This window comes from Colletotrichum fioriniae, assembly GCF_027942845.1.
Source record: "Colletotrichum fioriniae strain IMI 355084 chromosome Unknown scaffold_8, whole genome shotgun sequence".
In the NCBI taxonomy this organism is placed as follows: Eukaryota; Fungi; Ascomycota; class Sordariomycetes; order Glomerellales; family Glomerellaceae; genus Colletotrichum; species Colletotrichum fioriniae.
The window spans coordinates 1,954,809-1,979,212 of record NW_027076844.1 but is presented as its reverse complement, the minus strand read 5'-3'; the positions used below and the strand labels follow the sequence as shown (position 1 = coordinate 1,979,212).

At 53.5% G+C, this 24,404-nt stretch overlaps 8 protein-coding genes across 8 annotated transcripts; 7 read left to right on the top strand and 1 right to left on the bottom strand.

Moving 5' to 3' along the window:
- Positions 1–1,346: 1,346 nt before the first annotated feature.
- On the top strand, positions 1,347–2,901 carry N0V96_007327 (uncharacterized protein; the record flags this gene model as incomplete). The annotated part of the gene is made up of 2 exons (XM_053191466.2): positions 1,347–1,865; positions 1,927–2,901. The coding sequence occupies 2 exons, from the start codon at positions 1,347–1,349 to the stop codon at positions 2,899–2,901; spliced, it is 1,494 nt and encodes a 497-aa protein (XP_053051028.2).
- A 593-nt stretch (positions 2,902–3,494) lies between these two features.
- N0V96_007326 (uncharacterized protein) lies at positions 3,495–5,633 on the top strand (the record flags this gene model as incomplete). The annotated part of the gene is made up of 1 exon (XM_053191465.2): positions 3,495–5,633. The coding sequence occupies one exon, from the start codon at positions 3,495–3,497 to the stop codon at positions 5,631–5,633; it is 2,139 nt and encodes a 712-aa protein (XP_053051027.2).
- Positions 5,634–8,563: 2,930 nt separating this feature from the next.
- Positions 8,564–8,962, top strand: N0V96_007325 (uncharacterized protein; the record flags this gene model as incomplete). The annotated part of the gene is made up of 3 exons (XM_053191464.2): positions 8,564–8,621; positions 8,678–8,736; positions 8,828–8,962. The coding sequence occupies 3 exons, from the start codon at positions 8,564–8,566 to the stop codon at positions 8,960–8,962; spliced, it is 252 nt and encodes an 83-aa protein (XP_053051026.2).
- A 314-nt stretch (positions 8,963–9,276) lies between these two features.
- Positions 9,277–9,993, top strand: N0V96_007324 (uncharacterized protein; the record flags this gene model as incomplete). The annotated part of the gene is made up of 1 exon (XM_053191463.2): positions 9,277–9,993. The coding sequence occupies one exon, from the start codon at positions 9,277–9,279 to the stop codon at positions 9,991–9,993; it is 717 nt and encodes a 238-aa protein (XP_053051025.2).
- Positions 9,994–11,830: 1,837 nt separating this feature from the next.
- On the top strand, positions 11,831–13,006 carry N0V96_007323 (uncharacterized protein; the record flags this gene model as incomplete). The annotated part of the gene is made up of 1 exon (XM_053191462.2): positions 11,831–13,006. One exon carries the CDS (start codon positions 11,831–11,833, stop codon positions 13,004–13,006), a length of 1,176 nt encoding a protein of 391 aa, XP_053051024.1.
- Positions 13,007–13,224: 218 nt separating this feature from the next.
- cct1 (chaperonin-containing T-complex alpha subunit Cct1) lies at positions 13,225–15,037 on the bottom strand (the record flags this gene model as incomplete). Its single annotated transcript, XM_053191461.2, has 3 exons — positions 13,225–14,751; positions 14,803–14,888; positions 14,959–15,037. 3 exons carry the CDS (start codon positions 15,035–15,037, stop codon positions 13,225–13,227), a joined length of 1,692 nt encoding a protein of 563 aa, XP_053051023.2.
- Positions 15,038–15,790: 753 nt separating this feature from the next.
- Positions 15,791–17,528, top strand: N0V96_007321 (uncharacterized protein; the record flags this gene model as incomplete). Its single annotated transcript, XM_053191460.2, has 2 exons — positions 15,791–16,221; positions 16,280–17,528. 2 exons carry the CDS (start codon positions 15,791–15,793, stop codon positions 17,526–17,528), a joined length of 1,680 nt encoding a protein of 559 aa, XP_053051022.1.
- A 1,312-nt stretch (positions 17,529–18,840) lies between these two features.
- Positions 18,841–19,959, top strand: N0V96_007320 (uncharacterized protein; the record flags this gene model as incomplete). The annotated part of the gene is made up of 1 exon (XM_053191459.2): positions 18,841–19,959. The coding sequence occupies one exon, from the start codon at positions 18,841–18,843 to the stop codon at positions 19,957–19,959; it is 1,119 nt and encodes a 372-aa protein (XP_053051021.1).
- Positions 19,960–24,404: the final 4,445 nt, after the last annotated feature.

Here is a 24,404-nt window from a genome sequence, read left to right as displayed (position 1 = left end):
ATGTTGAGGAAGTTGGCAGGTTGAAGTTGGACGGGGGGCCCGTTACCCCCGGGCCCCGGCCCATGCCCCTGCGGCTCCGGGTCTCCACACTTTTGCCAAACAGAACGTGGTCGAGCCAATGAGACCAGACAAAAAGACGGCAGGAAAAGAGTGGATGAGACGCTGTTCCGCGACGGGTGCCGTCTGATTTGCAAGATCCTCAAACTCTGCTCAAGTTCAGCATCCCCCTCCAAGGACAGGGGGTCGATGGAGGCCGATTGGGGGCAGCCGGGACCATCTCTTGGACGTCGATCTGGCGATGAGGCTCCTTTTGAGTTTGATATGAGAAATGGCAGAGGCAGATGCCGGATGAGGTCGGCCGGAAGAGCGGTACCGAAATTCATCGAGTGATGGGTTTGGCAATGCGGCTTTCGGCAGAGGGAGAAGTTCTACCACGACAGCCGATGTGCTCCAGCATACCCTCCAGCTTGAGTCGAGCTGTGAACTGGGCAGCATCATCAATCGCATTCGCTGAGTTTCTCTCCACCAAGACTGTTGCAGAGAACGAGGCCCGGTTATTCTTATCTCTTCTACCCTTGCCCATCCCTCTTTGACGAGCCCGTCACTTCTACGGAGTACTCCTACTCGGTTCAGCTCCCGAAACAGTCCATCGAACCGTACAGTACCATGGACAATGAGCCGCATGGCACGCCGCCCCGTCTCTCCGGAACGGGATGAACTCTTGGCTCGCACACGTCGAACGGTCGCCACGTCTCCTTTCTCCAGTTCTATTCACTATTGTGGCCAAACCGTATCGGAGTGCAGTCCAGCCGACGGTTCCCCTTACCCCACCCCAGCGCCTCCGTCCTGTGGTTTCTGTTCACGATTCTGCCAAGCAGGGCCGCATCATCAAAGCCGGCAGCGCTTACCGTACCAACGTCCCGTTGATCGACGCGTTGGCTTCCCCAAGCGGGTTGCTCAGGGGAAGGATTCAACGTCGCGGCCATGAGACGAACCCAAGATGTTGGTGGGCTCTGAGACTTGTCCACCCTTCCCCTGGTGTAGATGATGGGCTTGCCGCGAGCATGTTATATATAATTGGGCGCCTGCTCTTCTTGCTTGACGGTCGAAGAAAGTGATTGTTTCCTGTCTCTAAGCCATCACCGTTCTCCTTCTCTTTCGTTCAGTTCTGGGAACTTTTTGTATTTCTATCAAAATCTTCATTCTTTCATTTCTTGTAGGCTCTTTGTCCATTGACTGTTCTCTTGGGCCGGCCCTTCTTTTGAACGTCTTGCATCTTTACTACACACTTTACCTTCTCGAACAAATTCGAAAAAAACAAGAGTCTCTTTAAATCCTTCGCAACAATGAGGTTCCAAACTTCCACCGCCCTCGCGGCTCTCGTCGCCTTAGCCGCTGCAGAAGTGCCCCAAGAGCACTCTCACGAGAAATACCTCCGCGCCGTCAACGCCCTTCTCAAACAAGACAACCCAAACAACATCCAAGACGCCGTCTTTGGCCTCCTCGGCAACGCCGCTGCCGCCGCGGGCGCGGGCGACGTGACCAACCTCGACTGCCTACACCAGACCACGGCCGACTCGGCCTTCACGACGGCCAAGGCCGCGGGCGACGTCGACGGCATGGCGAGCGCGCTCGTCTTCCGCGCCGTGGAGCGTAACACGGGTAAAGTCGGGCTCAAGAGCGTGCTGTGCGACGAGACGGCCGCGAACCCCGAGATTGCGGCGCTGAGCCAGCACCAAGATCCAGCTTCGGATGGTGCGGCTGAGACGAATAAGGCTATTACGCTGGAGTTGGCCAAGCAGCTTTCTGCTATTGGGGCTGATCCGCAGCTTGCGCTTGATGCTGGCACCTTTGAGCCTGGTGATGTAAGTCCTTTCCTGTGATATTTTGCGACTCATTGGGGTATGAAGATTAACGTGTAGACAGGTCAACGACAACACCGGAGCTGGTAACACCTGCGACGATGCCAATGATACGGAGGGATGCATCTTTAGCCAGAACCTCATCGTCAAGGATGCCACCCCGGAGGAGATTGATGCCGCTGCTGCTGGGGGTGCTGGCGGAGCCGCTGCAGGCAACGCCACGTCCGCCGCAGCCAACTCTACCGGCGCGGCAAAGGGCTCGCGCAACAGAAGCTTCCTGAGCCGTGCCATCCTCTCTCAGCGCGATGTTGAGGGCACCAGCGCCTCCGCCTCCGAGAAGACCCGTCGCCAGTCCAAGAACAAGAACAACAACAACAACAACAGCAACAACGCCAACGCCAACAACAACAGCACCGCCGACGCAGCCACAGGCACAACAGACGTGCAAACTTTTACCGGCACCCTCGGCGGCCCCGCCCCGCCCGTGACCTCGGACCCCTCCGCAGACAAGCCCTTCTCCGTCAACGGCGCAACCTTCCTCAACGCCGGCGCGGCCCTCCAGCGCTCCTGCGCGGTCCAGCACAACGCCTGCGCCAACGCCGCGAACTCTGGCTCTGAGGATATTTCCGTCTCAGACTGCGACGCGCAGGAAGACGACTGCCTCGCGGCCTCGTCGCAAACCAAGCTCCGTCGCGCGTCGGGGCTGAACGCGCGCGGTGCGAGGAGAATGAGGATCGCTACGACGGCGCTGTTGAAGGGTCGACAGGCGTTTGAGTTTGGCGAGTGCCAGGACCCGAGTATTGAGTTTGCTGAGGGTCTTGATGGGCGTAAGGAGGCTTCGTTTGCTCCCGCGGGTGACTTTGAGCATGGTAGTGCGTTGAACATTGGTGTGATTTCGGGTTTTATCTGTGGGCAGTTGGAGAGCCGGTGTCAGGCGGATGAGGCTGCTGTTGCGGCTTGTCAGCAGGGGGAGGTGGCTTCCAAGGGGTTGAAGGGGCAGGCTGCTGCTGATGCTTTCAACTCTGCTTTGGGCCTTTGAGGGGTTGAATAGGGTATGGTGTTGATCAGCGAGAGGGAAGCTGTGTATGTGTTGAAGAAGACAAGAATGCTATCGATGTTGGGATAACAGCTCCGGGTTGTTAGACGTGAGATGATTGATGAATCAATTTGCTTTATTTTAATATCCGTGAGATAATTATGTTTACTCTGTCAAATTCATCGAGTTAGTCTGACTATACTCGAGAACGTGAAGCCAACGTTGTAGCTAAAAGGTGATGGAGTTGTAGTCAAGCTTGAGAAAAGCAATTATGGTAATGAAATTCGACAAATACATGTGTCAGTGCAAAGAAACAATGCCAAATGAAATTCATTCTCGATCGTGGTTCCTGGATCAGCGGGCGCTGCCAATAAGAATCCAATCTTTCAGATGTGGACATTTTCATGCAGGCGTTTTCCTGGATCTCAGCTCCAATCTCACTCCACAATCCCCAAAAACGCCGCCAAACTCTGATTTTTTTCTTCTCACTCATTCATTCACCACCCAAACCTCCAACTTCAACATCCACACACATTCATACTCACCAAACTTGAAGAAAGAGAGCGCTTCAAAAACTTTGCGCCCCCTCATTCATCATGGCTGAGTACAAATACACAACCCTCGGGAAGCGGGAGTTCCGTCTCCTCTCTCTCGCACCAGGTCGCTTCGACGACGCCCTCCAAGGCGACCTCCTCACCCGCCCCATCGACACCTATGTCGAAGAGGCAAGCAAACATGAGCACGAGCTGCCCGAATCAGCCGAATCATATGAAGCCATCTCCTACGTCTGGGGCTCCAACGAGAAACCCCACCATATCACCACCTCTGCCGGCGCAAAGATCCCCATCACGGAAAGCTTGTACCTCTGCCTCAAGCGCGTGCGCCTTGAAGACCGCGCCCGCCTCGTCTGGGCAGATGCGCTGTGCATCAACCAGGCCGACGGCAAGGAGAAGGAGACGCAGATCATGCTCATGCACGACATCTATCTCAGCGCGCAGCGAGTGCTCGCCTACCTCGGTGAAGAGGCCGACGGCAGCAGCGAGGCAATGGAGCTTATCGAGCGGTACTGGCGTGTTCACATCCCCGACCCGCTGAACGTCGGCGCGCGCGCGTTCGCAGAGGATCTTTTGGGTGCATCGATCCCTGATGCACCGACGGGTGCTGGTGCGGAGCTGCCTCCCGTGGGCGCCGACAAGTGGTTGAGCGTCTCGCGGTTCTGGAATCGCGCGTGGTTCCGCAGGGTGTGGATTGTGCAGGAGTTTATCCTGGCGCGGGACGTTATGATGATGTGTGGTGAGAAGACGGTGAACTGGTCGCAGCTTTGGCCGGGGACGATTGCGCTCGAGGAGCCGGAGAACCCGCCCTGGCCTTTGGTGGATGCCAAGGGGGAGGAGATTGAGAGCGCGGCGGAGTTGATGGCGAATATGGCGCAGAGGTTGCGGTTTTATCAACTTGGTGCTATGAGGGGGAACACGAGGTCTCATGAGCATGAAGGGGGACACGGGCATGGTGGTGGATGTTGTGGTGGGGATGGACATGATGAGGATGATGATCACCACGGTCACGATCATGAACATGAACATGGCGATGATTGCGATCACGACCACGACCACGAAGAGGGAGCCGAAGGCGACGAAGACGGATGGGAGTCAGAAGATGACGACGAAGACGACGGCGGAAAGCGCTCAACAGACCTCCTCAACCTCCTCATGTCCTTCCGCGAAGTCGACGCAACGGACCCGCGCGACCTCTACTTTGCGCTTCTCGGTCTCGCCCTCGACGGCGACAGAGAAGAGTTCCGCCCGGATTACTCCGCCACCTTCGAGCAGACGGCCCTCCGCTTCGGCCGCACACTCCTCCACGAGCCCTTCAGCGAAGAACTCCTCGACCACGCCGGCATTGCAGAGAAGCACAACGGTGCGGCGCAAACTTTCCCGTCTTGGCTGCCTGACTTCCGCCGACCCTGGCGGCGTATGACGGTCGCGGACGCGGCTGAGTCCGAGGCCGCGGGCGAGACGGACTTTGATTTCGGGTTTGATCCGAACGCCGAGGAGGATGAGTTGCTTCTCAAGGGTATCAAGGTCGATACGATTGAGCACATGAGTGGCGTGCCGCGCGCGGCGCATTTGCATGCTGACCACCCGTCCCTGTGGGTGAAGCGCGACATGGTGACGCTCTCTCAGCTGTTGTCCAACATCCCCGGCTTCGAGGACTCAAAGTATCCGACAGGCGAGAGCGGCCTCGAAGCCATCCTCCGCGCGCTGACTTTCTTCCGCACCGAGGGGGAGGGAAGCGAAGAGGACGAGATCCCGGCCACGACGCTGAAGCTGGCATGGCGCTTCTGCACCGCCGTCGAGGAGGACGACCTCGACGCCGCGCGGCCGGAGCGGGATATCCTGCGAAAGGAGATCATGATGTCTGGTTGCACCGCGGAGGAAGCCAACGAGGCTCTGGAGGCGGCGGCGCAGGTGCTGATTAACCGCATCTTCCCGATGCGTGCGGCGCTGGATTTGGTGTTGGCCAAGGGTGGCAAGTATGTTGCCATGGTGCCGGAGGGGAGCGAGGCGGGCGACGAGGTGTGGGTTATGAAGGGGTGTAACGCGCCGTTCGTGTTGAGGAAGAGTGGTGAGAGGGAGGGGATGAGGAGGATTGTGGGAGCAGCGTACGTGTATGGTATCATGGATGGGGAGGCCGTTGAAGGTGTTGATGAGTTTGAGGCTGTTTCTATTCATTGAGAGGGATGTAGGGATCTCTTATGATGGTTGCTCATGGTGGGCTTCATGATGCACGAAAGGGATTCGGACTTAAAAATAGGAAAGGGGCTTTGGGAGATGAGTATGATGCCGTACATAGATGAACCGTGAGAAATGAAGCAGCAGTTTGGGGTAAACACTTCACCATTTTTACATAATACAGGGATTCTTCCGTCATGAGTGACACCTTGATGGCCCGGGCGGGTGACTACTTTCCCGAGAACGTTAGGCAATCACGTACATACGGCATATGAAAGCTAAGTATACTGAAAGGCTCACTGGAAATATTTCTGAATCGTATTATGTCTTTGATGAGAAATACTTTGGCTATGTATCGCTAAACCGTGTATCGAAGATGGTGATTTTGCTTGAGACCCTTGCTTCGTGTGTTTGTTGTGCTTCGCGAGTATCGTGTGTTTGATCAGACAGTGCAACTAGTCGATTCCCATCCTGCTGTGGCTCATCGATGAATATGCTCAACATACAAGACTGTTTCTCCTGATCAGTGGCAGCGGTAGCCGACGTCGTAACAGTGGGAAAAGAGAAGAGGGTGGAAGGAGAGGGTCTGTGGTCGCTATGACAGGTACTTAGCACCGGTCCACAAGTTGACTATCATAAAAAAGCTTGGATTGTGTATACTGACGTAGCATTGGTAGTTCTACGTGGCATGATGTCACAAATGCAGACATCAATAGTCCGCGATTAACCCAATTTGATCTCCATATAAGAATTGTTTGAGGTTGTGGGTGATAATTCATGTAAGAGCCGTTTAATTTCCCGGTCCAACGCCATACAGGCAGTTTCTTAGAGAATATCGGAAGATGGAACAATGAGTATTTGTATTCAATCTATTACTCGCCTTCCACACGACGAAAAATCTCGCAGATATTTAGCATCTCATCCTATGGAAGTGCCAGCGCACAGTCTGTGCAGGCTTTGCGAACCATCGCATATCACCAGACTCGGTCTGTAATCTGTGTTAGTCATCTCCCGAACCGACGGCTTACTTCGAAATTAGGGGGAAATGAGTTGGTCATGTCGGATCTTCCGTTAAAACCTGAGATGTTCAGCCAGTCCTTCTTCTCGACAGGTTTTGCTACACTTACGACTTCAGCGATAAGATGCAGCGGCAAAGGAGCTCAATCCTAGCACAGTTCATGGCTTACACATCAATTGTAAAATTAGATCCCAAGAGCCGCATATTACCAATACCAGCCAGCCCCCATGGATTGGGGAGAAGTCCGAGAGAACTACGACTTAGGATTGGCCCCAGGAGGCGGGTTGGGGTAATGCATTCTGGCCCGATTGGCAACGAGGCAACAGAACTAAAAGAGCGGCAAAAGCAGGTTTCCGAATGCGGAGGATTGAGAAGCCCTTAGGATTTTCATCTTTGATGGACGGCATGACTGCCGTTGTATCATTGTGACTTGGTACTTTTATGTCAGGCTTTGCCCGAAGTTTTACCTCCGATTGGATCACGCGCCCAGCTTTAACATTTACGGCCCACCACGTTTAAATCGCAAATTGACCGGTTCATGGACATGAAAAAAATGATTTGCATGATAAGAGGGTCTATTCAATTTTTGAAATGCAAGGTACTTATCTCTTGATATCAGAAATGCGTAAGCTACACGTTGATTCCTTAGTAAAATAATGTAATTAAAGGCGTCTGAGGCGAATGACACTCATCAAAATCGTCTTTTCATGGTGCAATCCAGAGTTCTCAAAACGCCGCCTACATGGCTTTCGAGACATTAGTCAGTTCTAAGGCATATCCGATATGCTATACAGGCCTTCCTCTGATCATTTCAACGGCCAGGGCAAAGCACGCTTCCGGGTCATTGGAAGGCACCGATGATGTGATACTGCGCCAAAACGGATCTCGTGAGTATTGATCTTAGCCCTATAGATGGCTACGTGGAATGCGGACGTCGCCACGGAGGCGCAGGAAATGTTGGTTCGCTTTCGTATTTGGTATATTCGATTGGCTATCAATACGGCACGGCAGAAAACGTGCATCCACACTGAACGGGCGATTGTCAGCGTTCTGCTACTAAGATGACATCGACCAAAGCGATTGACCAGAAGTTGCCTTAATTCAGAAGGGGGGGACAAGGTAGCTGCAGTCTTCCAAGTGTCGGTAAAATACCTTGCCGATTTGACTGTTGAGGATTTTGATTGGAAGGCTGGACTGCTACAACACATTTTCCAGGAGGCAGCAGTTTTTGGCCAGCTCGGTGACTCAGAAAGGATTGCTGGTAGGCACCAATCGAGCTGCGCTTACATGTACATGCACCATAAGCTCTGCCACTTCTTCGGACATGCTGAATCCAACCTACTTGCTTGCGTATGGTGTTCCGAAAATCAGCGTGAAGCAAATCCAGATGGAATAGGAGTGCCCCGCCTTAATGTCCTTGAACTGGATTTGTAGCCAAGAGCAATAGCTTGGAGAATTTGCGGCTCGCCGGAACAAATGCAACAGAAACGTTGATTGCTCGATACAACTGGTAGTCAGAACGACCTTATTCGTACTTACCTGAAGTATCTTAAGGCAAGGTAGCTCTGAATAATCTTAGGAATGGGGTCACCGGCCCGGAAAGCGTCATTCGGGACGGCGCGGACATGAGGTTGTATGTGGGTCACCCGATCCCGCTAACGGGGCCGACCGAGCGTACGGGTGGCTGACGTTGTAGGCGTCATCGATGATTGTTCGCAGTATCATCTTGTTCATCCCTGTTTCGCATGTTTTCCAAAGCGTTGTGGACTTTCCCTATCATTTAAAGTTGGAAATGATTCGAGCTTCTACTCGTACATGCACTTCTATTTACGCGAAATCCTACCCAAATTTACGTGATACTACAGTCTCATACTTCTATTCGACTCGCAAACCTCTGTCATATTCATCACACAAGATGCCTTCGTCCAAGGGAAAGCCTACTGACCCCGAGTTGAGAGAGGAGATCAAGGAAGGTTAGTGTAGATGAGGGAGATACATGGAAAGTTGCCAATGCTCACATCATGGCCAGAAATCAAGCAAGAGCCCAATAAGTCGGGCGGAGGAGAGGAACAATGGGCCGCATGGAAGGTATATCACTCTTCTCCCTTAACCCTCAGCTATCATGGCTTCAAGTTTGCTCGTAATATCGGTCTGAGCGATCAGCTGACTGATTCCATAGGGAGCGAAATTGGCAAAGGAATACGAGAAGCAGGGCGGCGGCTATGAGAATGAGGCGGGGTCCAAGAATGAGCCGAAAAAGGGCGAGCCCGAGAAGAAGAGCGAGAGTAAGAAGAAGGCTGAGACTGATGACTAGTTAGTCAACATTTTCATGATTTTTTTTATCTAATATGAGCCACCGTTGATTTTTCGCAAGCTTTTACTTTGGTCGATTTCTGTTGATTCAGTGATGCTCAAGATATCGCTGATTGTTGTTGCTTTTAACGATGACATGAGCGGAAGAGCATGATTGTGCCGCATTTCCGCCAACTATCTGATGGGGAAGGTGAGATGTCGAAGGATTCCCTCGTATTCATCTCACTCCTCTCGCTTTTCTTCACAATCGCACCAGCTTTAAAGGGAGGAGAGCTATCTACTTACCTGACTTGAAATAGGCAACATCACCACAAAATGCAGCATCTCACAGAACAGGATACCGACTCCCAAGACGAAGACGACTGCTGGACCCCCCTCCAACGCGCCGCCCGCGAAGGCGACCTCCCCGCCGTCCACGCAGCCCTCGCGTCAGGAGCAGACATCAACGCCCCGCCGCGGGGCTACTATGGCCGCACAGCCCTCCAAGCGGCATGCGAAGCCTCCCACGGCGCCGTGGTCTCGGCGCTCCTCGCAGCCGGCGCGGAAGTCAACGACACGCCCGGCAACAACAGCGCCAAGAACGCACTGCAGATCGCGGCAGGGAAACCGGACCTGGCCATCGTCAAACTCCTGCTATCCCACGGCGCCGAGGTCAACGTCCCCGCATCGCGATACTTTGGCATGACGGCGCTGCAGAGCGCCTGTGCCGCTGGCCTAGATGACACCGTCGCGCTGCTGCTGGATCACGGCGCGGACGTGAACGCGCCGCCGGCGTCGACGGCAGGTCGAACGGCGCTCCAGGCTGCGTGCGAGGGCGGGTTCGAGGAGATTGCGGCGATGCTGATTCAGCAGCGGGGGGCAGAGGTGAACGCGCCGGCGTGTCGGAATCGAGGGTTCACGGCGCTGCAGGCGGCGAGCTACGGCGGGTGGGCGGGGCTTGTCGAGCTGCTCCTTACGGCGGGGGCCAGCTGCAGGCGCTGCAGGTGCGGGGGCGGATGTCAACGCCGAAGGGAGCAGGTTCAAGGGCGGTAGGGCGCTGCATGCTGCTGCTGAGGGGGCCACGTGCGGGTGTGCGAGACGCTGCTGGGCGCCGGGGCCGAGATCGAGGCTGGGGCTGGGGCTGGATGGGGGTAAGTGGTGGTGGTAGTGGTAGGGGAGGGCAGACTGCGTTGCAGTGCGCTGCTGCAAGGGGGCATGATGAGGTTGTGAGGTTGTTAAGGAGCAGGGGGGCGACGGGAATGGAAGGTGGAGGGGTGACTTTGTTTGGTTGAGTTTATCATGTCGAGCACCGGTGGGAGGAACTATTGTGCATACGGGTTAATTAAGAGCGTGGATTGGGAGATAAGACCATGTTCCAAAGATATGAAGATACGGGTGTTTTGAATGAGAAGTTGATGCCGGTGGGTGTAACTGTTGGGAGATGTGAATCCAATTGTAAGAGGAACAAGATACAACAGTAGAAGTGAGCTGCCCAGTATCTGCAAGAGATCGAGAGATGGACAAATCAGACTGCAACGTGGCCCAAGAAAAGAGAAAAGGGAACTCTTCTGGCTAGGAGTATCTAGTGCATACTCATTGGTGGCGCATGAACACCGCAACCAACACCATACACCTCACACACCAAACTTTCCCACCATGACACAGGCCGCACAACCCGTCTGTCAGAACATCAGCCAAGTCAGCCGACTCTCCCAAGACAAGGGAATCCCTCGCCTCGAATCGGTTCACAACCTTAGCGGTATCAGCCATGGTATAAGTATCTGTAGTCTACTAAGGTATGCAAAATGGTCAACAGATGGTGCGGGCGTCACGGCCGCGTTCAATCGGGGCAATTCCGGCCCCGCCTACCATCGGCTTCCACCGGCCTCCGTGACTGCTTCACCCCGCCGGCGAGACCTGCCCGTTGCGCACTCCCCGGCCCAGGCGGAAGACTAAATAGGCACGTAGCCACAAACAATTACCTAAAAATGTGTCCCAGATTTCCAAGGCACAGTTGTCTACCTTACCTTGGTACGAATTCTTTCGTCCGTACTTCTTAACAGTTGTATCACCTTCACAGCACATCCGCTAAGACGCTACCCCGTGACGTAAGACTTGGCTTTTACCACAATGAGCCGCTTCGCAATGTGGACCTGCTGACCATCTTTTGGTATCCTGATTCCTGTGCGCTGGTGAGACGGAGGGGGAGAAGAAGACGAAGAAGAGGGGGCTTCGAGGTCCTTTTTGTGCTTTTGGGACGTTTATTGTGTATCGATCAAGGCTATCTGTACATCAGCTCACTCTCACACTAGACCCGTCTTTGCCAGCCCAACCAGCCCCCTTGCCCTTTACCTCACGCCCCCTCCAATCCATACCGTATCTCACATCTTTCGAACGAGGCGCTGTGATCCTGGAATACCTGGGGTTTGACTGGGTCTTCCCCGCCAACGCTTCCCATCGTCTGGTGGGGCACGTCTTGTGCGCAACGCCCGCGCCAGTACAAGCCAACTTAAGGTACTTTCTGAAGCCGTCTGGAACACGAACCAAATTGATAAGAGGACGGCGCTTTGTCCCTCTTTTTACTTTATCCTTTCCCGACCCCAGCTTCTGGAAGCTGAATCTGACTTTCTTCTTCCTCATTTCTGCTTCTCGCCATCCTCCAATTCCTGACCTTCTACAACTTACCTGACTCTGCCTCTCTCATGTTTGTTCATGTGTGGTGTGACGTGATTGACCAGAAACAAACAAGACACCACCCGCCATAATACACTCAAAAGGGAGCTATCTTGCCTACCTTGACAACGTAGACAAGAAGAGCAAAGACAAAAATCCACACAAATCTACACAAAAATCTCCAAACAGATTCGACGTCCCAGAGACAACAGGCATCATGGGCTCAACCCACGAAACAGACCTGGTCCTCACCCAACCAACCCCAGCAGAGCGCCTAAAGACCTACACCTCAACCTACGCAAACTGGGGCGCTGCCCTCGAACTACAAGAATACATCCGCCGCGAATCCTACATGACCACCGTCCCCGTCTCCCGCAACGGCGGCATCACCCAATGGATCCTCACCGACCCGACCCTACCCCCCGACGCCCGCCCCATCTTGTCCTCGTGCGAAAGCATCCGCAAGACCGTCCTCGTCGCGAAACCAGACGGCACCGTCGTCGACGCAATCACCCACGCCGTCGGCTCCGTCTTCACGGACCCGGCGTACCGCGGCAACGGGTACGCCTCCGTCATGATGAATCTCGTGGGAGCCCAGCTTGCGCGGTGGCAGGGCGCGGAAATGAAGAGCGGGGAGCGGTGGGGGGATATTCGGGACGGAGAGGTCGCGTGCTCGGTGCTGTATTCTGATATTGGGAAGAAGTTTTATGCCAAGCATGGGTGGCATCCGTATGAGAGTACGCACCTCGAGTTCCCGCCGCAGGCGTCGCCGCCAGCATCGGAAGCGGGAGAGGGAGAGGGAGCGGTGGGAGCGGTGCAAGTCGAGACCTCGCCGCTAGGCTACCACGAACTAGCAGAGCTCTGTGCCGTAGACGAGCGCCTCATCCGCGCAAAGCTCGCCCAGAAGAGCACAAAGACCCGCGTCTCGCTCATCCCGGACCTGGACGCCATGCTCTGGCACCTCATGCGCGAGGACTACATGACCAAACACATCTTTGGCCAAACACCCACAGTCCGAGGCGGGGTCGTGGGCGAGCACGGGTCGCGGGTATGGGCCGTCTGGACGAGGGGTTACTACGGCGGATTGAAGAAGCCCGAGGGGAACACGATGCATATCCTGCGGCTTGCGATCGAGGACGAGGAAGGGAGTGGTGATGAGTATGTGCAGGGGGCTATTGAGGCACTACTCAAATTGGCGAGGGCGCAGGCGGCGGAGTGGAAGGTGAATGGTGTGGAGATGTGGAATCCTGAGCCCCGGGTTAGGGGGTTGATTGAGAAGGCGGGCATCCCGCACGAGTTTATTGAGAGGGAGAATGATAGCATTGCCAGCCTCATGTGGTATGGCCAAGGAGAGGTCGAGTGGGTGCTCAATGAGAAGTTTGGCTGGTGCTGACCGATTGGTTACACATTTTGCATATCATTAGCAGGCTCATACAAGTGGCAACACGTTGATTCAATAGGAACTTCAAAAATATTCACAGGTCTGGACATCCAGGCCGGCATGACGAGGTATCATTAGCAAAGTGATCTATGAACCGTCTAACCTTGAACACTCCCGCAATTGGCCCATTTTTGCTTTTAATCTTTTTTTCCAAACACCGCTCACTCTCATCAGTGACCGTGTCCGTCGTCCTCGGCCTGCTGCTCGGGGTCCAACTTGATCAGGGTATCGATACGCATGATGCTGATGCAGGCCTCCACGGCACTCTTCAGCTGCCTGATCTTGCTGATGGTGGGCTCCAGGACACCGGCCTTGATCTCGTCAATCACCTTGCCGCGCACCAGGTCGAGACCGTAGTTCTTGTAGGCCTTCTTGCGCGCGACCGTCTTCTCGTCATCGTTGGCCTCGCCCTCCTGGATGCGCTGCGACAGCGCGTGCCGGGAACGCAGCTGCGCGACGAGCTCTGATGCGTCCTTGGCGGCGTTGACGGCAAGAGTCTTGGGAATGACGAGCAGCGCCTGGGCGAACTCGCCAATGGCCAGCTGCTCGCGGGAGCCGACAGTGCCGGCAAACTCCTCGAGGTAGATGTGCAGGGCAGTCTCGACGGAACCACCGCCGGGAACGATGCTGCCACTCTCGAGCGTTCTCTTGACGGCGTTGAGGGAGTCGTGAATGGAGCGCTCCATCTCGTCCAGGGTGAAGTCGTTGGGTCCGCGAAGGATGATGGATGCTGAGGAGTGGCTCTTGGTGCCCTTGACGAGGATGCACTCGTCGTCGGAAATGCGCTCCTGGACAACCTCCTCGGCGTGTCCGAGGTATGACGGGTCGAACTTCTCGTCACCATTGAGATCCGACAGTGTGCTGAGCATGGTAGCGCCCGTCGCCTTGGCGATTCTGCGGAGGTCCTCCTTCTTGCATCTGCGAACACCCATGGCACCCTTCTCGACAAAGGTCTTGAGAACCATGTCATCGATACCCTTGGTGGTAAGGATGACGTTGGCACCCGCCTTGAGGATCATCTCTACTCTCTCCAGGATCATGCCCGATTCTCTCTGGCGAATCTGCTCCAACTGTTGAGGGTCATCCACCGTGATCTGGACACCCAACTTCATGCGCTCCTTTTGCAGGTTCATATCCAGCACCGCAATCTTGGCATCTTGTATTCTTGTCGGCATGGCCTGCGAGGCGACTGTGCAGTTCAGAGCGTAACCCTTGATCAGCTGGGACTCGAGGGAGCCCTTGCCGTGTGCCTTGAGAATGTTGACGGCCTTGACGGGGTATTTTGTCTCGTTGCGGCCGTTTGTCGACTTGACTGCCAGCATGGCATCGACGACCATATTGGCGAAGAAATCAGAGTCGGCTCCGATAATCTTGCTGGACATGGACGTCTTGCCAATGTTGACGAGAGATTCGCGTCCGAGGTTCTCGACCTTGATGCTGATGTTCTCGTTCATGTACTTGACGGCCTCGCGAAGGGCAAGTCGGTAACCGGTGATGATGGTAGTGGGGTGTATGCGGTTCTTCATGAGCTCGTTTCCTCGGCGAAGCAACTCGGCCGCGATCAGGACAACAGAGGTTGTGCCATCGCCCACCTCCTTGTCTTGTTGTTGTGCCAGGTCGACCAAAATCTTGCCCGCCGGGTGCTCAACATCCAACAAGCTGAGAATAGTAGCGCCGTCGTTCGTGACCGTGACATCCTACGCCGGGGGGTAAGCGGGGTCCAGGGGGAAGGGGGCCACCTAACATACACCAATATCATCCACCATCATCTTGTCGAGACCGCTGGGGCCGAAAGAGCTCTTGACGACATTTGCGATAGCTTGGGTCGCGAGAACTGCAAGTTTGTCAGCAAGATGAAGCTTCGTTGTGATTTGGCCGGTGGGGGGAGTGGGATATTGACATACCGTTCTGGTCTCTAATGTCGGCGCCGGAAATCTTCTGGCCACCGAGGAAAAGCGTGCCGCTCCCTGACTGCTCAAACATGGAAGCCATTTTTGCGCCTCACTTCCTGCGGTTGTGGTTGGATCGCGGGTTTTGGAGGTGGTGGATGGGGGTGGTTTAAGGAGCTTCGGTCGGTGTGTGCCTGGACAGCAATAGAAGCTTCTGTGCTGTGCCTGCCTTGTCTCCCCTCGACGCAACTTTTTTATCGGAGCCGGGGTTGTTCCAGGAACCGGGGATGTGGCTGGTGCTGCGTTATCTTATCGGGTCTCCAGGGCCCCTGCCGGGCAGCCCAACTCAGGTTTGACGGTACCTCACGTTCCAGACAGTCGGCAGCCCATCCGTGAAGTATCAATACTTGGAAGATATTCAAAGAAACTAAAGCTTATAAAGTAGTTTCCAGTATGCTTTGTTCTTCTCATAGTATCTTCATCAATTATTTGCCTGCTATGGCAATGTTCATTAACTTCATTCCTCTACATCGCCGTGCAGTGACATCCAGTGTGGCTTGACCCGAGATAAACGACCGGGGATGCTCCGCAACTGATTAGAAGCCCGGGCCACCTTCCGACCCCGTGGCTGGAGCCCAATTGACCCCTCACTGCGCTCCCACCCAACAGCTCGACACACGACTCACTTTTAGTGCGGGGCACTTTTTCCGTTGCATCGCACCGCCTTCTCTGCCCAAAATCTCCCAGTGACTCAGGCCGATCTGGTCAACGCGTCGCCAATTCCATAAGACGAGACCCTACCCGACTTCACGAGACGACTCTGCGATCTGCAGTCAATACCGCAAACATGGCCGACGCTACCGCTCCCGCTGAGCCGTCCAAGAGCGCCTTGAAGAAGGCCGAGAAGCAGGCAAAGATGGCTGCCGAAAAGGCTGCAAAGGCTGCCAAGCAAGCTGCCCTGCCCGTTGTCGGAGGCAAGAAGAAGGAGGACATTACGGGTATCACCGTCAAGAAGCATGAGGACTTCTCCGCCTGGTACCAGGAGATTGTTCTCAAGGCCGAGATGGTCGAGTACTACAACGAGATCTCCGGTTTCTTCATCCTGCGCCCTGCGTCCATGTACATCTGGACCGTTATCCGCAAGTGGTTCTCCGAGAGAATTGAGGAAATGGGTGTCGATGAGACCAGCTTCCCCATGTTCCTTTCCTCCAAGTCACTCGAGAAGGAGAAGGACCACGTCGAGGGCTTCGCCCCTGAATTGGCCTGGGTCACCAAGGCGTAAGTCATCTCTCCCTTGATCATTGCGCCAAGCCCCCTACTGATATCTCATCTACAGTGGTGACAAGGACCTTGAAGTCCCTGTCGCAGTTCGTCCCACCTCCGAGGCCGTCATGTACCCCTACTACTCCAAGTGGATTCGCAGCCATCGCGATCTCCCCTTCCGCCTGAACCAGTGGAACTCCGTTGTCCGTTGGGAGGCCAAGCAGACCACCCCTTTCCTCCGCACAAGAGAGTTTTTGTGGCAGGAGGGCCACACCGCTCATCTGACCGAGGAGCTTGCCGGCAAGGAGGTTCTCGAGATTCTCGAGCTTTACGCTGGTGTCTATGAGCAGCTTCTCGCTGTCCCCGTCGTTCGCGGCACCAAGACCGAGAACGAGAAGTTCGCCGGTGGTTACTACACCACCACTGTCGAGGGCTACATCCCCTCCAACGGCCGCGGTATCCAGGGTGCCACCTCTCACTGCCTGGGTCAGAACTTCTCCAAGATGTTCGATATTACCGTCGAGAACCCCGACAAGAAGGGTGAAAAGATCCACGTCTGGCAAAACTCTTGGGGTCTGTCCACCCGTGTTATCGGTGTCATGGTCATGATCCACGGTGACGATAAGGGTCTCGTCCTTCCCCCTCGCATCGCCAAGACACAGGTAGTTCTTATCGCCGTCGGCATCACTGCCAAGACCAGCCCCGAGGACAGAAAGAAGCTGGAGGACAAGGTCGACGATCTCCGCAACGAGCTGCGCAAGGCCGGTGTCCGCGCCGAGTCCGATCTGAGAGACGGCTACACTCCCGCCTGGAAGTTCAACGAGTGGGAGCTCCGCGGTGTCCCCCTGAGACTCGAGTTCGGCCCCAAGGATGCCGCCAACGAGGTTGTCGCCACTGCCCGCCGTGACACTGGCGAGAAGGGCTCCCTCCCCCTTGCCGAGATCTCCACCAAGGTCCCCGAGCTTCTCGAGACCATCCAGTCCGACATGTACAACAAGGCCGAGAAGTCATTCCGCGAGCACCGCCTCGTCCTAACTGAGTGGGACAAGGTCATCCCCGCCCTCGACACCAAGAACGTCGTCGTCATCCCCTTCTGCCTGGGCATGAAGTGCGAGGACCGCATTAAGGAGCTCACCACCAGCGAGCCCCCCGAGAACGCCACTCTCCCCGAGGGCAAGAAGCAGCCCAGCATGGGCATGAAGTCCCTTTGCATTCCCTTTGAGCAGCCTGAGAGCGGTCTCGTCCCCGGCGAGACCAAGTGCCTCAACCCCGAGTGCGAGGCCAAGGCTCAGAAGTGGACCATGTTCGGCCGCAGCTACTAGAGAACCAGCGGCGATGATATCAAGAGGAGTTGTGGGGGGTTGAGCATTTTTTTGCGCCGGAATAACGAGACCTATACGGCAGGTTCGATTCATGTCATGTGTTGCTAGAGAGACGGGGTAGAGGAAGAGATCATTTGAGGATATCTCTGATGAGCAAAGGGCGTGAGGGGGTTAGATAGCTACGGCTGAAAAGTGATTCGATACCAACTTATGAAACAAATCCACGTACTCAAGTCTTGTTGTCCGCGTTCTATCGACCTGCATCTAGACGGGCAATCACCATCGAATTTCCTCAGACCCTTGGGCGCGAAATCACTTGTACTCTTGACTCCTTGCTGATGACCGAGTCGTATAGAATGGCCAAGACAAGTCTTCTTCGGAGAGCGACGAGGTCTGCCATGTTTTCAACTCGGTGGGGAATAGGAGCACGGCCTAGGAGGTGCGAAAATCGATAGCTTTTCACTACGGCACCTCACTTTGAGTGCGTCAGTAGCTCCAAAGATGTGGCCAAAGAGGAGATCAATTTGACTTGCGTACATGATCTTCTAAAGGCTATGTATGTCCTCCCAGTCGGAGGTCAAGTCCGCCATGTTATGGAATTGAGTTCGGCTCGGCTACGGCAGCAGACCCCCCCTGTAACTCGGACCGCAGTGGAGTCGATTCATGATGGCTCATTCAATTGCCAACGACGACGCATCCCGATAGGGAAGGTCTCGGCCCCGGGGTATGACTCATCTTTGGCCCCCATCCTCCAATCGCTTTCCTCTTGCAGCGTTGGGGAGTCACGCCGCATCTAAGATTTAGGGCAATCCTCGATTTCTTTTGCGATAATGGGCAGGCTACAAATCCTTTTGCCAGGTTCGAGGACAGCTCTAGGTTGTTTCGATGCTGCCAGTTGAGACGTGGTAGCTAATGAACTCCACAATTTGACTCAAGGAAGTTGTCGCGGGTACACGGCATCGGCTGATGAATGGCATTATGAGGGTAGTAATTTGGTAATACGTTTCTGATTCGCCAATTGCGTTTAAGATATCATTCTGGAATGAGAAGTCTCGATCGTTGCCACAATGAGCTCCATTTGCCTCTGGTTTAGTTCCTTGCTTTGACAACTATAGAGTGACGATTGATCTTTGGTACATAACAGTCGCACATCCAAAGCACTTTTAGTAAACGTCTCTCATCAGGCTATTTAACCAAGTAATCCCAACGACCTGAGGCATTTATCAAACACATAATCTCTGTTCGTCACTGTCAATTGCATCTCATGCAGGGCACAACCACAACCACAATCGCCAACACCACAACCACCACTATGGAGCACTCAACCGCCTCCTCCCATTTCAAGCTCTCAGCAACCTCATGCGGCACCTGCGCCGTCCACTTCGACAACCCCGACACCCGTCGCGCCCACTCAAAAAGCCAATGGCACGTCACGAACCTCAAACGGCGCATGGCCGACCTCGAGCCCCTCACCGCGGAACAGCACGCCGCGACCGTCTCCACACAATCGGCCGCCGGTCCGGCTAGGGGACCCACAACGGAATCCGATGCTTCGTCTTCATCTGCCTCTGACGCCGATCTGAGCGACCCCGAAGACGACGACGACGATTTTACCCTGGAACAGTGCTTATTCTGTAACAAAACCTCGGAATCGCTTGACGATAACGTCGCGCACATGCATAAAGCGCACGGGATGTTCATCCCAGATAAGGAAAAGCTCATCGTCGACGTTGAGGCGCTGGTGAAGTATCTCCACCTCGTCGTCTTCGGATATCGCGAGTGTCTGCAGTGCGGCACGCAACGACGGACGGCTGCAGCGATACAGCAGCATATGCTTGGGAAGGGCCACTGCCGCTTCGATGTCACGGCGGAGGACTCAGAGTTTAGGGATTTTTACGAGCAATCTTTAGAGGATGAAGAGAATACTGGGAAAGAATGCGACGTGAGGAAAGCCGTGGCAGATGCTTTGGAAGAAGGCGGCTCGATTTGTCTGCCTTCTGGGAAGCAGCTCTCTCACCGCTCTGCTCCGGGACCATCCAGACCTCGTAACAGGATTGGCGCCAATACTGAGCCAGCTGCCTCGGACAACCTCGTCGCTGAAGGCTCTTCGGGTATCAACGAGTCAGAAGCAAGCTTCCAGCTGACAGCACCGTCTGGGCCCGGCAAGAAACTCGATACGAAAGCCTTGACGCGCGCCGAGAAGCGGGACGTCGTCTTTGAGACACAGCTTTCCCGCTTGAGCCTCAACGATCGCTCAGCGCTTGCGCATCTCTCGTCTGCTGAGCAGCGAAGTGTCTTATTGACGAAGCAGAAGCAACTGGACAAGGCGGAGAAGGCTGCTAGGAGGCTTCAGACCAGGTTGGAGATGAAGGCGAATAAGACTGGGCAGGGGAACTTTGTGAATGATGTTCCTGGGCGAAAGAATGGTTGATCGATATAGGAGAATACAGATTTATATCAGGTCCTGATGCAACTGTGTTCTTATTGAGACCGTGGCCTGTGAGATCTACTTAGAGGATATATTACTCCATATTGTCTGCTATTGCGTTTCGTTGCAAACGTTCAAGCAGTGACTCATTTGTGCTTCAAACCCACGCGGGAAGTCTCAGTCTAGCTCTAGCCTCTATCTCAGCGAGGAGAGTAGTAGAGAATCGATTTATCATTGATAGCTTTCTTCCTCACATTAATACTACTATCCTTGTTAATATTTTGTTACACCCATTGGAGATATTACTCACAGAATATCCCCGAGAACTAAATAGGATGGGTTGGGGTAGTGATAGAGAGAGCAATGTTAAGGTTACTTAGTAAATACGCGTGATTACGAACTTCGAACGATGTTGCGAGACGAGAGAATGCTCATTGACAACATCGCTAGAAAATTTGGCCTGTACAAGCTTTGATTTCAGGCTGTTTCAATCGCAAGATGTGATGTTTTTAAGTGTTTGCTTGATCCTCCAACGCTTAAAAATGATAGCGACAAGATCATCGATCGCATAACCATCCCTCTTCCTCGTCAAAGACTCTCCTGTAACACCCCAGAACACGCATCGGATGACATGATCTGGACAAGTCTTTGCGGAAAAGCATAGCTTCGGTACCCTTGTTCACCACATCACACCCCTGTGCGAGGTCGTGGGGGTAGTTGAAGAGTGCCGAAATGTCTTTCTTGATGGCTGCCATGCAATCAACATCCGATGGAAAGACTTTCCGCGTGTGAGGGTACATGGCGGTCAAGGTGGGGTCAAGAAAAGCTTATACGCGCCACGTTTCCTGCATGGCCATGGCGATTCCTTTCGTTATATTTTCAGGGGCTGGTCATGCCTTCAGAGAGTTTCAACCCCAGATGGTCTAGACAAGTACCAGACTCTGGCAATGAATCTCCCTTGAGACCTCGGACGGGATTCGGGCAAGCCATCGACAGATTTGGATGCCGGGACATGGGGATACGTCACAGCACCTGGACTGCAATGCTAACTTTGGCTATCATTTACTCCATTTCTGCCTACCTCGTCGCTTTCGGGATACCTTTCATTGTCCATCGCTTTCTATCAGGGACCTTCCTTGGTTGTAGCCCCTGTCTCGTTGGGACGTCAAAGAGCGGATCTTTGGCATTCACATTGCGAGATTGAGATCCGTCTCATCCGCCTCGCATCTCTTCACGGTCGAACGAGATTTGGACCCCGAAAATAGATGGTATCAGAAAGACAAACCCTCTTGGATCGAGGGCAAGGGTGACTCTGAAGAGATCGTCAAGTTACTAAAAAAAAAAAGAAAAAAAAAAAGGCAGCGGGTGTCTACGCTTGTCGACTTGGGAATTCTTTCATTCGTCGTCTTCGGGGCCGAGAGACCCCTTTCGGTAGCTCTTCTGGCTGGCAGAGAGGGGGGGATGCTCAGAGCTGTTTTGCGTAGTTGGAGCTTCCAAAACGATTGCCTTTACAAGGAAGCCATCGTCAGAATGCCTTCCAGTGTCTTGTCTAACGCAAGACCTACGAGCTGGGTAAAGCTCTGCATTCATTCTCTGGACGAAACGCGTCAAGCCCACTTCTAAGTACCCGGGGTCGAAGAAAGATGCGGCCAGACTGGGAACTTCACGACTTTGATCGAAGGCTATGCGACACAGGCCAAAGATGGCAAGAAGAACGCTCGAAAAAGAGCTCACTTAGACATGTAACAAGTGCACGGAGCACCATATCTGCATGATAGAGATTGAGAAGGCAGCTCAAACCTCCGAGAAAGATTCGGCTCCTTGAGTGGCACAAAGGGTGTTGACCAGTCCAGTCATGGAAGGGCCCAGGTGACGTGTAGTGTGCAAGACAGTATGGCCAGCAATGCGTACAACGCCGCAACAAAAGCACTGTAAGTTGCCACGACTGCTTAATGATCATACTACCTAGTAGCATGCGAGTCTGCCCGAGACGTCAGTGAGGATGCCCAAAAGGTTTGCCCCTCCAAGAGTCGGGCGTCAGTCTCTTTGTCAGCCGCTATTACATTTCTTGTTCTGGACTCCATGACATTTGGCGATGGTGATGCAAATACTTGATCCATTACTTAGATATGAGTCAGACTCTTTTCTAGGTGTCTGCATGTACTTGGCGCATTTGACCTGCTATCTACTTAATTTCCGTATTTGCTCGTGTCAGCAGCCTAGATTAAAAAGCTTTGTACCGGTTCCGTGTGTTGTGAGTACGGTGCCGTGGTGCCCAACAATGCCATTGGTCATATGACCAGGCGAAATGTGATTGATCGAAGTTTGAAATTGAGTAGAACTGTGAGCACCGCCTGCATGGCTTGCGTTGCATTCCTTAATTCGTTGCCCCTGAAGCTTATTGACGCACCTCAGCATCACACCTCAGCATCATTTCTGCAAGCCGCGCATGTGAGGTGTTGGACCTTTCAATTTTTTCTTAGCTCCGAGGTCCCTGAGTGTCAATTTTCTCTGTGTTTTGATCGAAAGGGGTTCTATGCCTACTCAGTAAGCTGGTGATACCTTGACTGTTGTCTGACTGTAGAGGCTGTGATAGGAATGTTGGTGTCTTGATCTTTGCAGTAATATCAGTTGTATAATGAAGTGATCTTCAAAGGCAGGAGAATGGCAATGGAGGAGGTGCGTAATCAATTTAACCTCGAACACGGTACATCGCTCAACTTTCTGGTCTGGTTCCAGGATCGAGAAATTACAAACGATGGCTAGAAACCCCTGGTGCTTCCTTTCGATCAATTGATTTCAACCACCCACAAAGTCAATTGTGAACATGGCTCTAGCCTTCAAAATTTGCAAGTGAGAGGGACAGAAGTAGCGGAAGGTATAGGCGCAAAGTAACTATGACTTTGTCGAATGTGCATAGGCTCCTGTTTTGCGAATGATTTGAGATTCAGGAATGAGAAAAGTGTTTGGGGAAAATAGCGCCAAATAGTCTTGCCTAACTGCGTGGATCAAGATCATCGCGCATTGAATGACGAGCTGTCTGCATAAGTCAATAAGCACCGCCATGGTTGCTACTGATGATCTTTTCTGCAAACTTCTAAGTAACTGACCATGGGCTGAGTCTTAGCTTATAACTTACAGCAGGAGAACCGGCTCTGGCTTAGCAGTGGAGATACGGAGACGATGGCAGGTCATGAGGATTCGAGAAAGTACCAGTGTTACGGCGAACACTGATGCGAACTACGTGTCTTTTTTATTGGGAGCTGCGAATGGTTCGATGTTGGCTAGTCCGAGGCCATTTCACGATTATCGTTGTAGACAGACCAAGCATTGCATTATTATTTGAGCTACCCTGTTCCACCCAGCTCGCCCCGTTCTAGGTCTCTTCACTGAATAAGTACCTACTTATAAAAGTCCCTTTGGATCCTCATTTCTTTTCCTCTGCTTCTTGCTTGCTTCTCTTCATTCTTCCTCAAACTTAGGCCATACCGATTAAGGTGCTGTATGGACCTTGTCTTGCCCACCCTCCATCTTTAGTCAGCATTTCTTGTCAACGCACCGCATCACTCCACAGCTTCCACTTCGATCTCATCCAACCTGCAGTTGACAAATCACCATCGTTCGCTATCTCCAATCCACACGGACACATGGCCTGTCGACCCTGGAATGGCCCATGATTTTGATGTGGCCTGAGGGGTGACTTTGTCACGTGCAGAAATCTTTGCCAAGGATTTGGAACATCAACTCTCGACATACCCGGGATTGTTATTTTCCAGACATCAAATCTACGAATCTAGGACTGACACCAAAAGCTTCCTTTTCACAAAGCTCAGGATTATTGATGCCCAACAGGTGGGCCGGCCCCGCCTATGCGCTTTGCAAAAGGTCCAGACCGACCTACCATGCGAGTGCATCAGACATATCACGTCGAAAGGGTCTCGGTAATATGACCAATCATGAATTCACCAACACAGCGATCCAGACATAAACACGTATGAACAGACGCCAAGTCGTTGCCTTGCCCTTTTTTCTCACTGCATCTGGTTGCCTTCATTGTCTAAGGAGTCGCCTTCGTCCCAGTGAAGAGACAAGTAACAGCACTAATTCTCAGGAAACTCGAGTTCATGTGCTCGTTCCACCTCTGCCAGTGCGCCTCGAGCGCTTCGTCGGTTTCTTCCCGCAAGTACTGTCGTATCATGCCTCAAGGAATGCGGGCGTAGCCCGCTGGCATGATCTGACTACTTCTCAGCCGCACCTCGCTTACCCTGGCTAGTAGCTGATTGCCGCGTCTGTTTTAATTTATGACTCTCAAGACGCGATTCCTGAAGTCTAGGCCCTGGCAGGACCAGGCCGTGATCAACTGGCCCAACATACACGCATGACGAGATACCGCATCCGGCCACGTCGCATGCAATGAATTTTCAGTTCCACTGAACTTGTGCCATGTT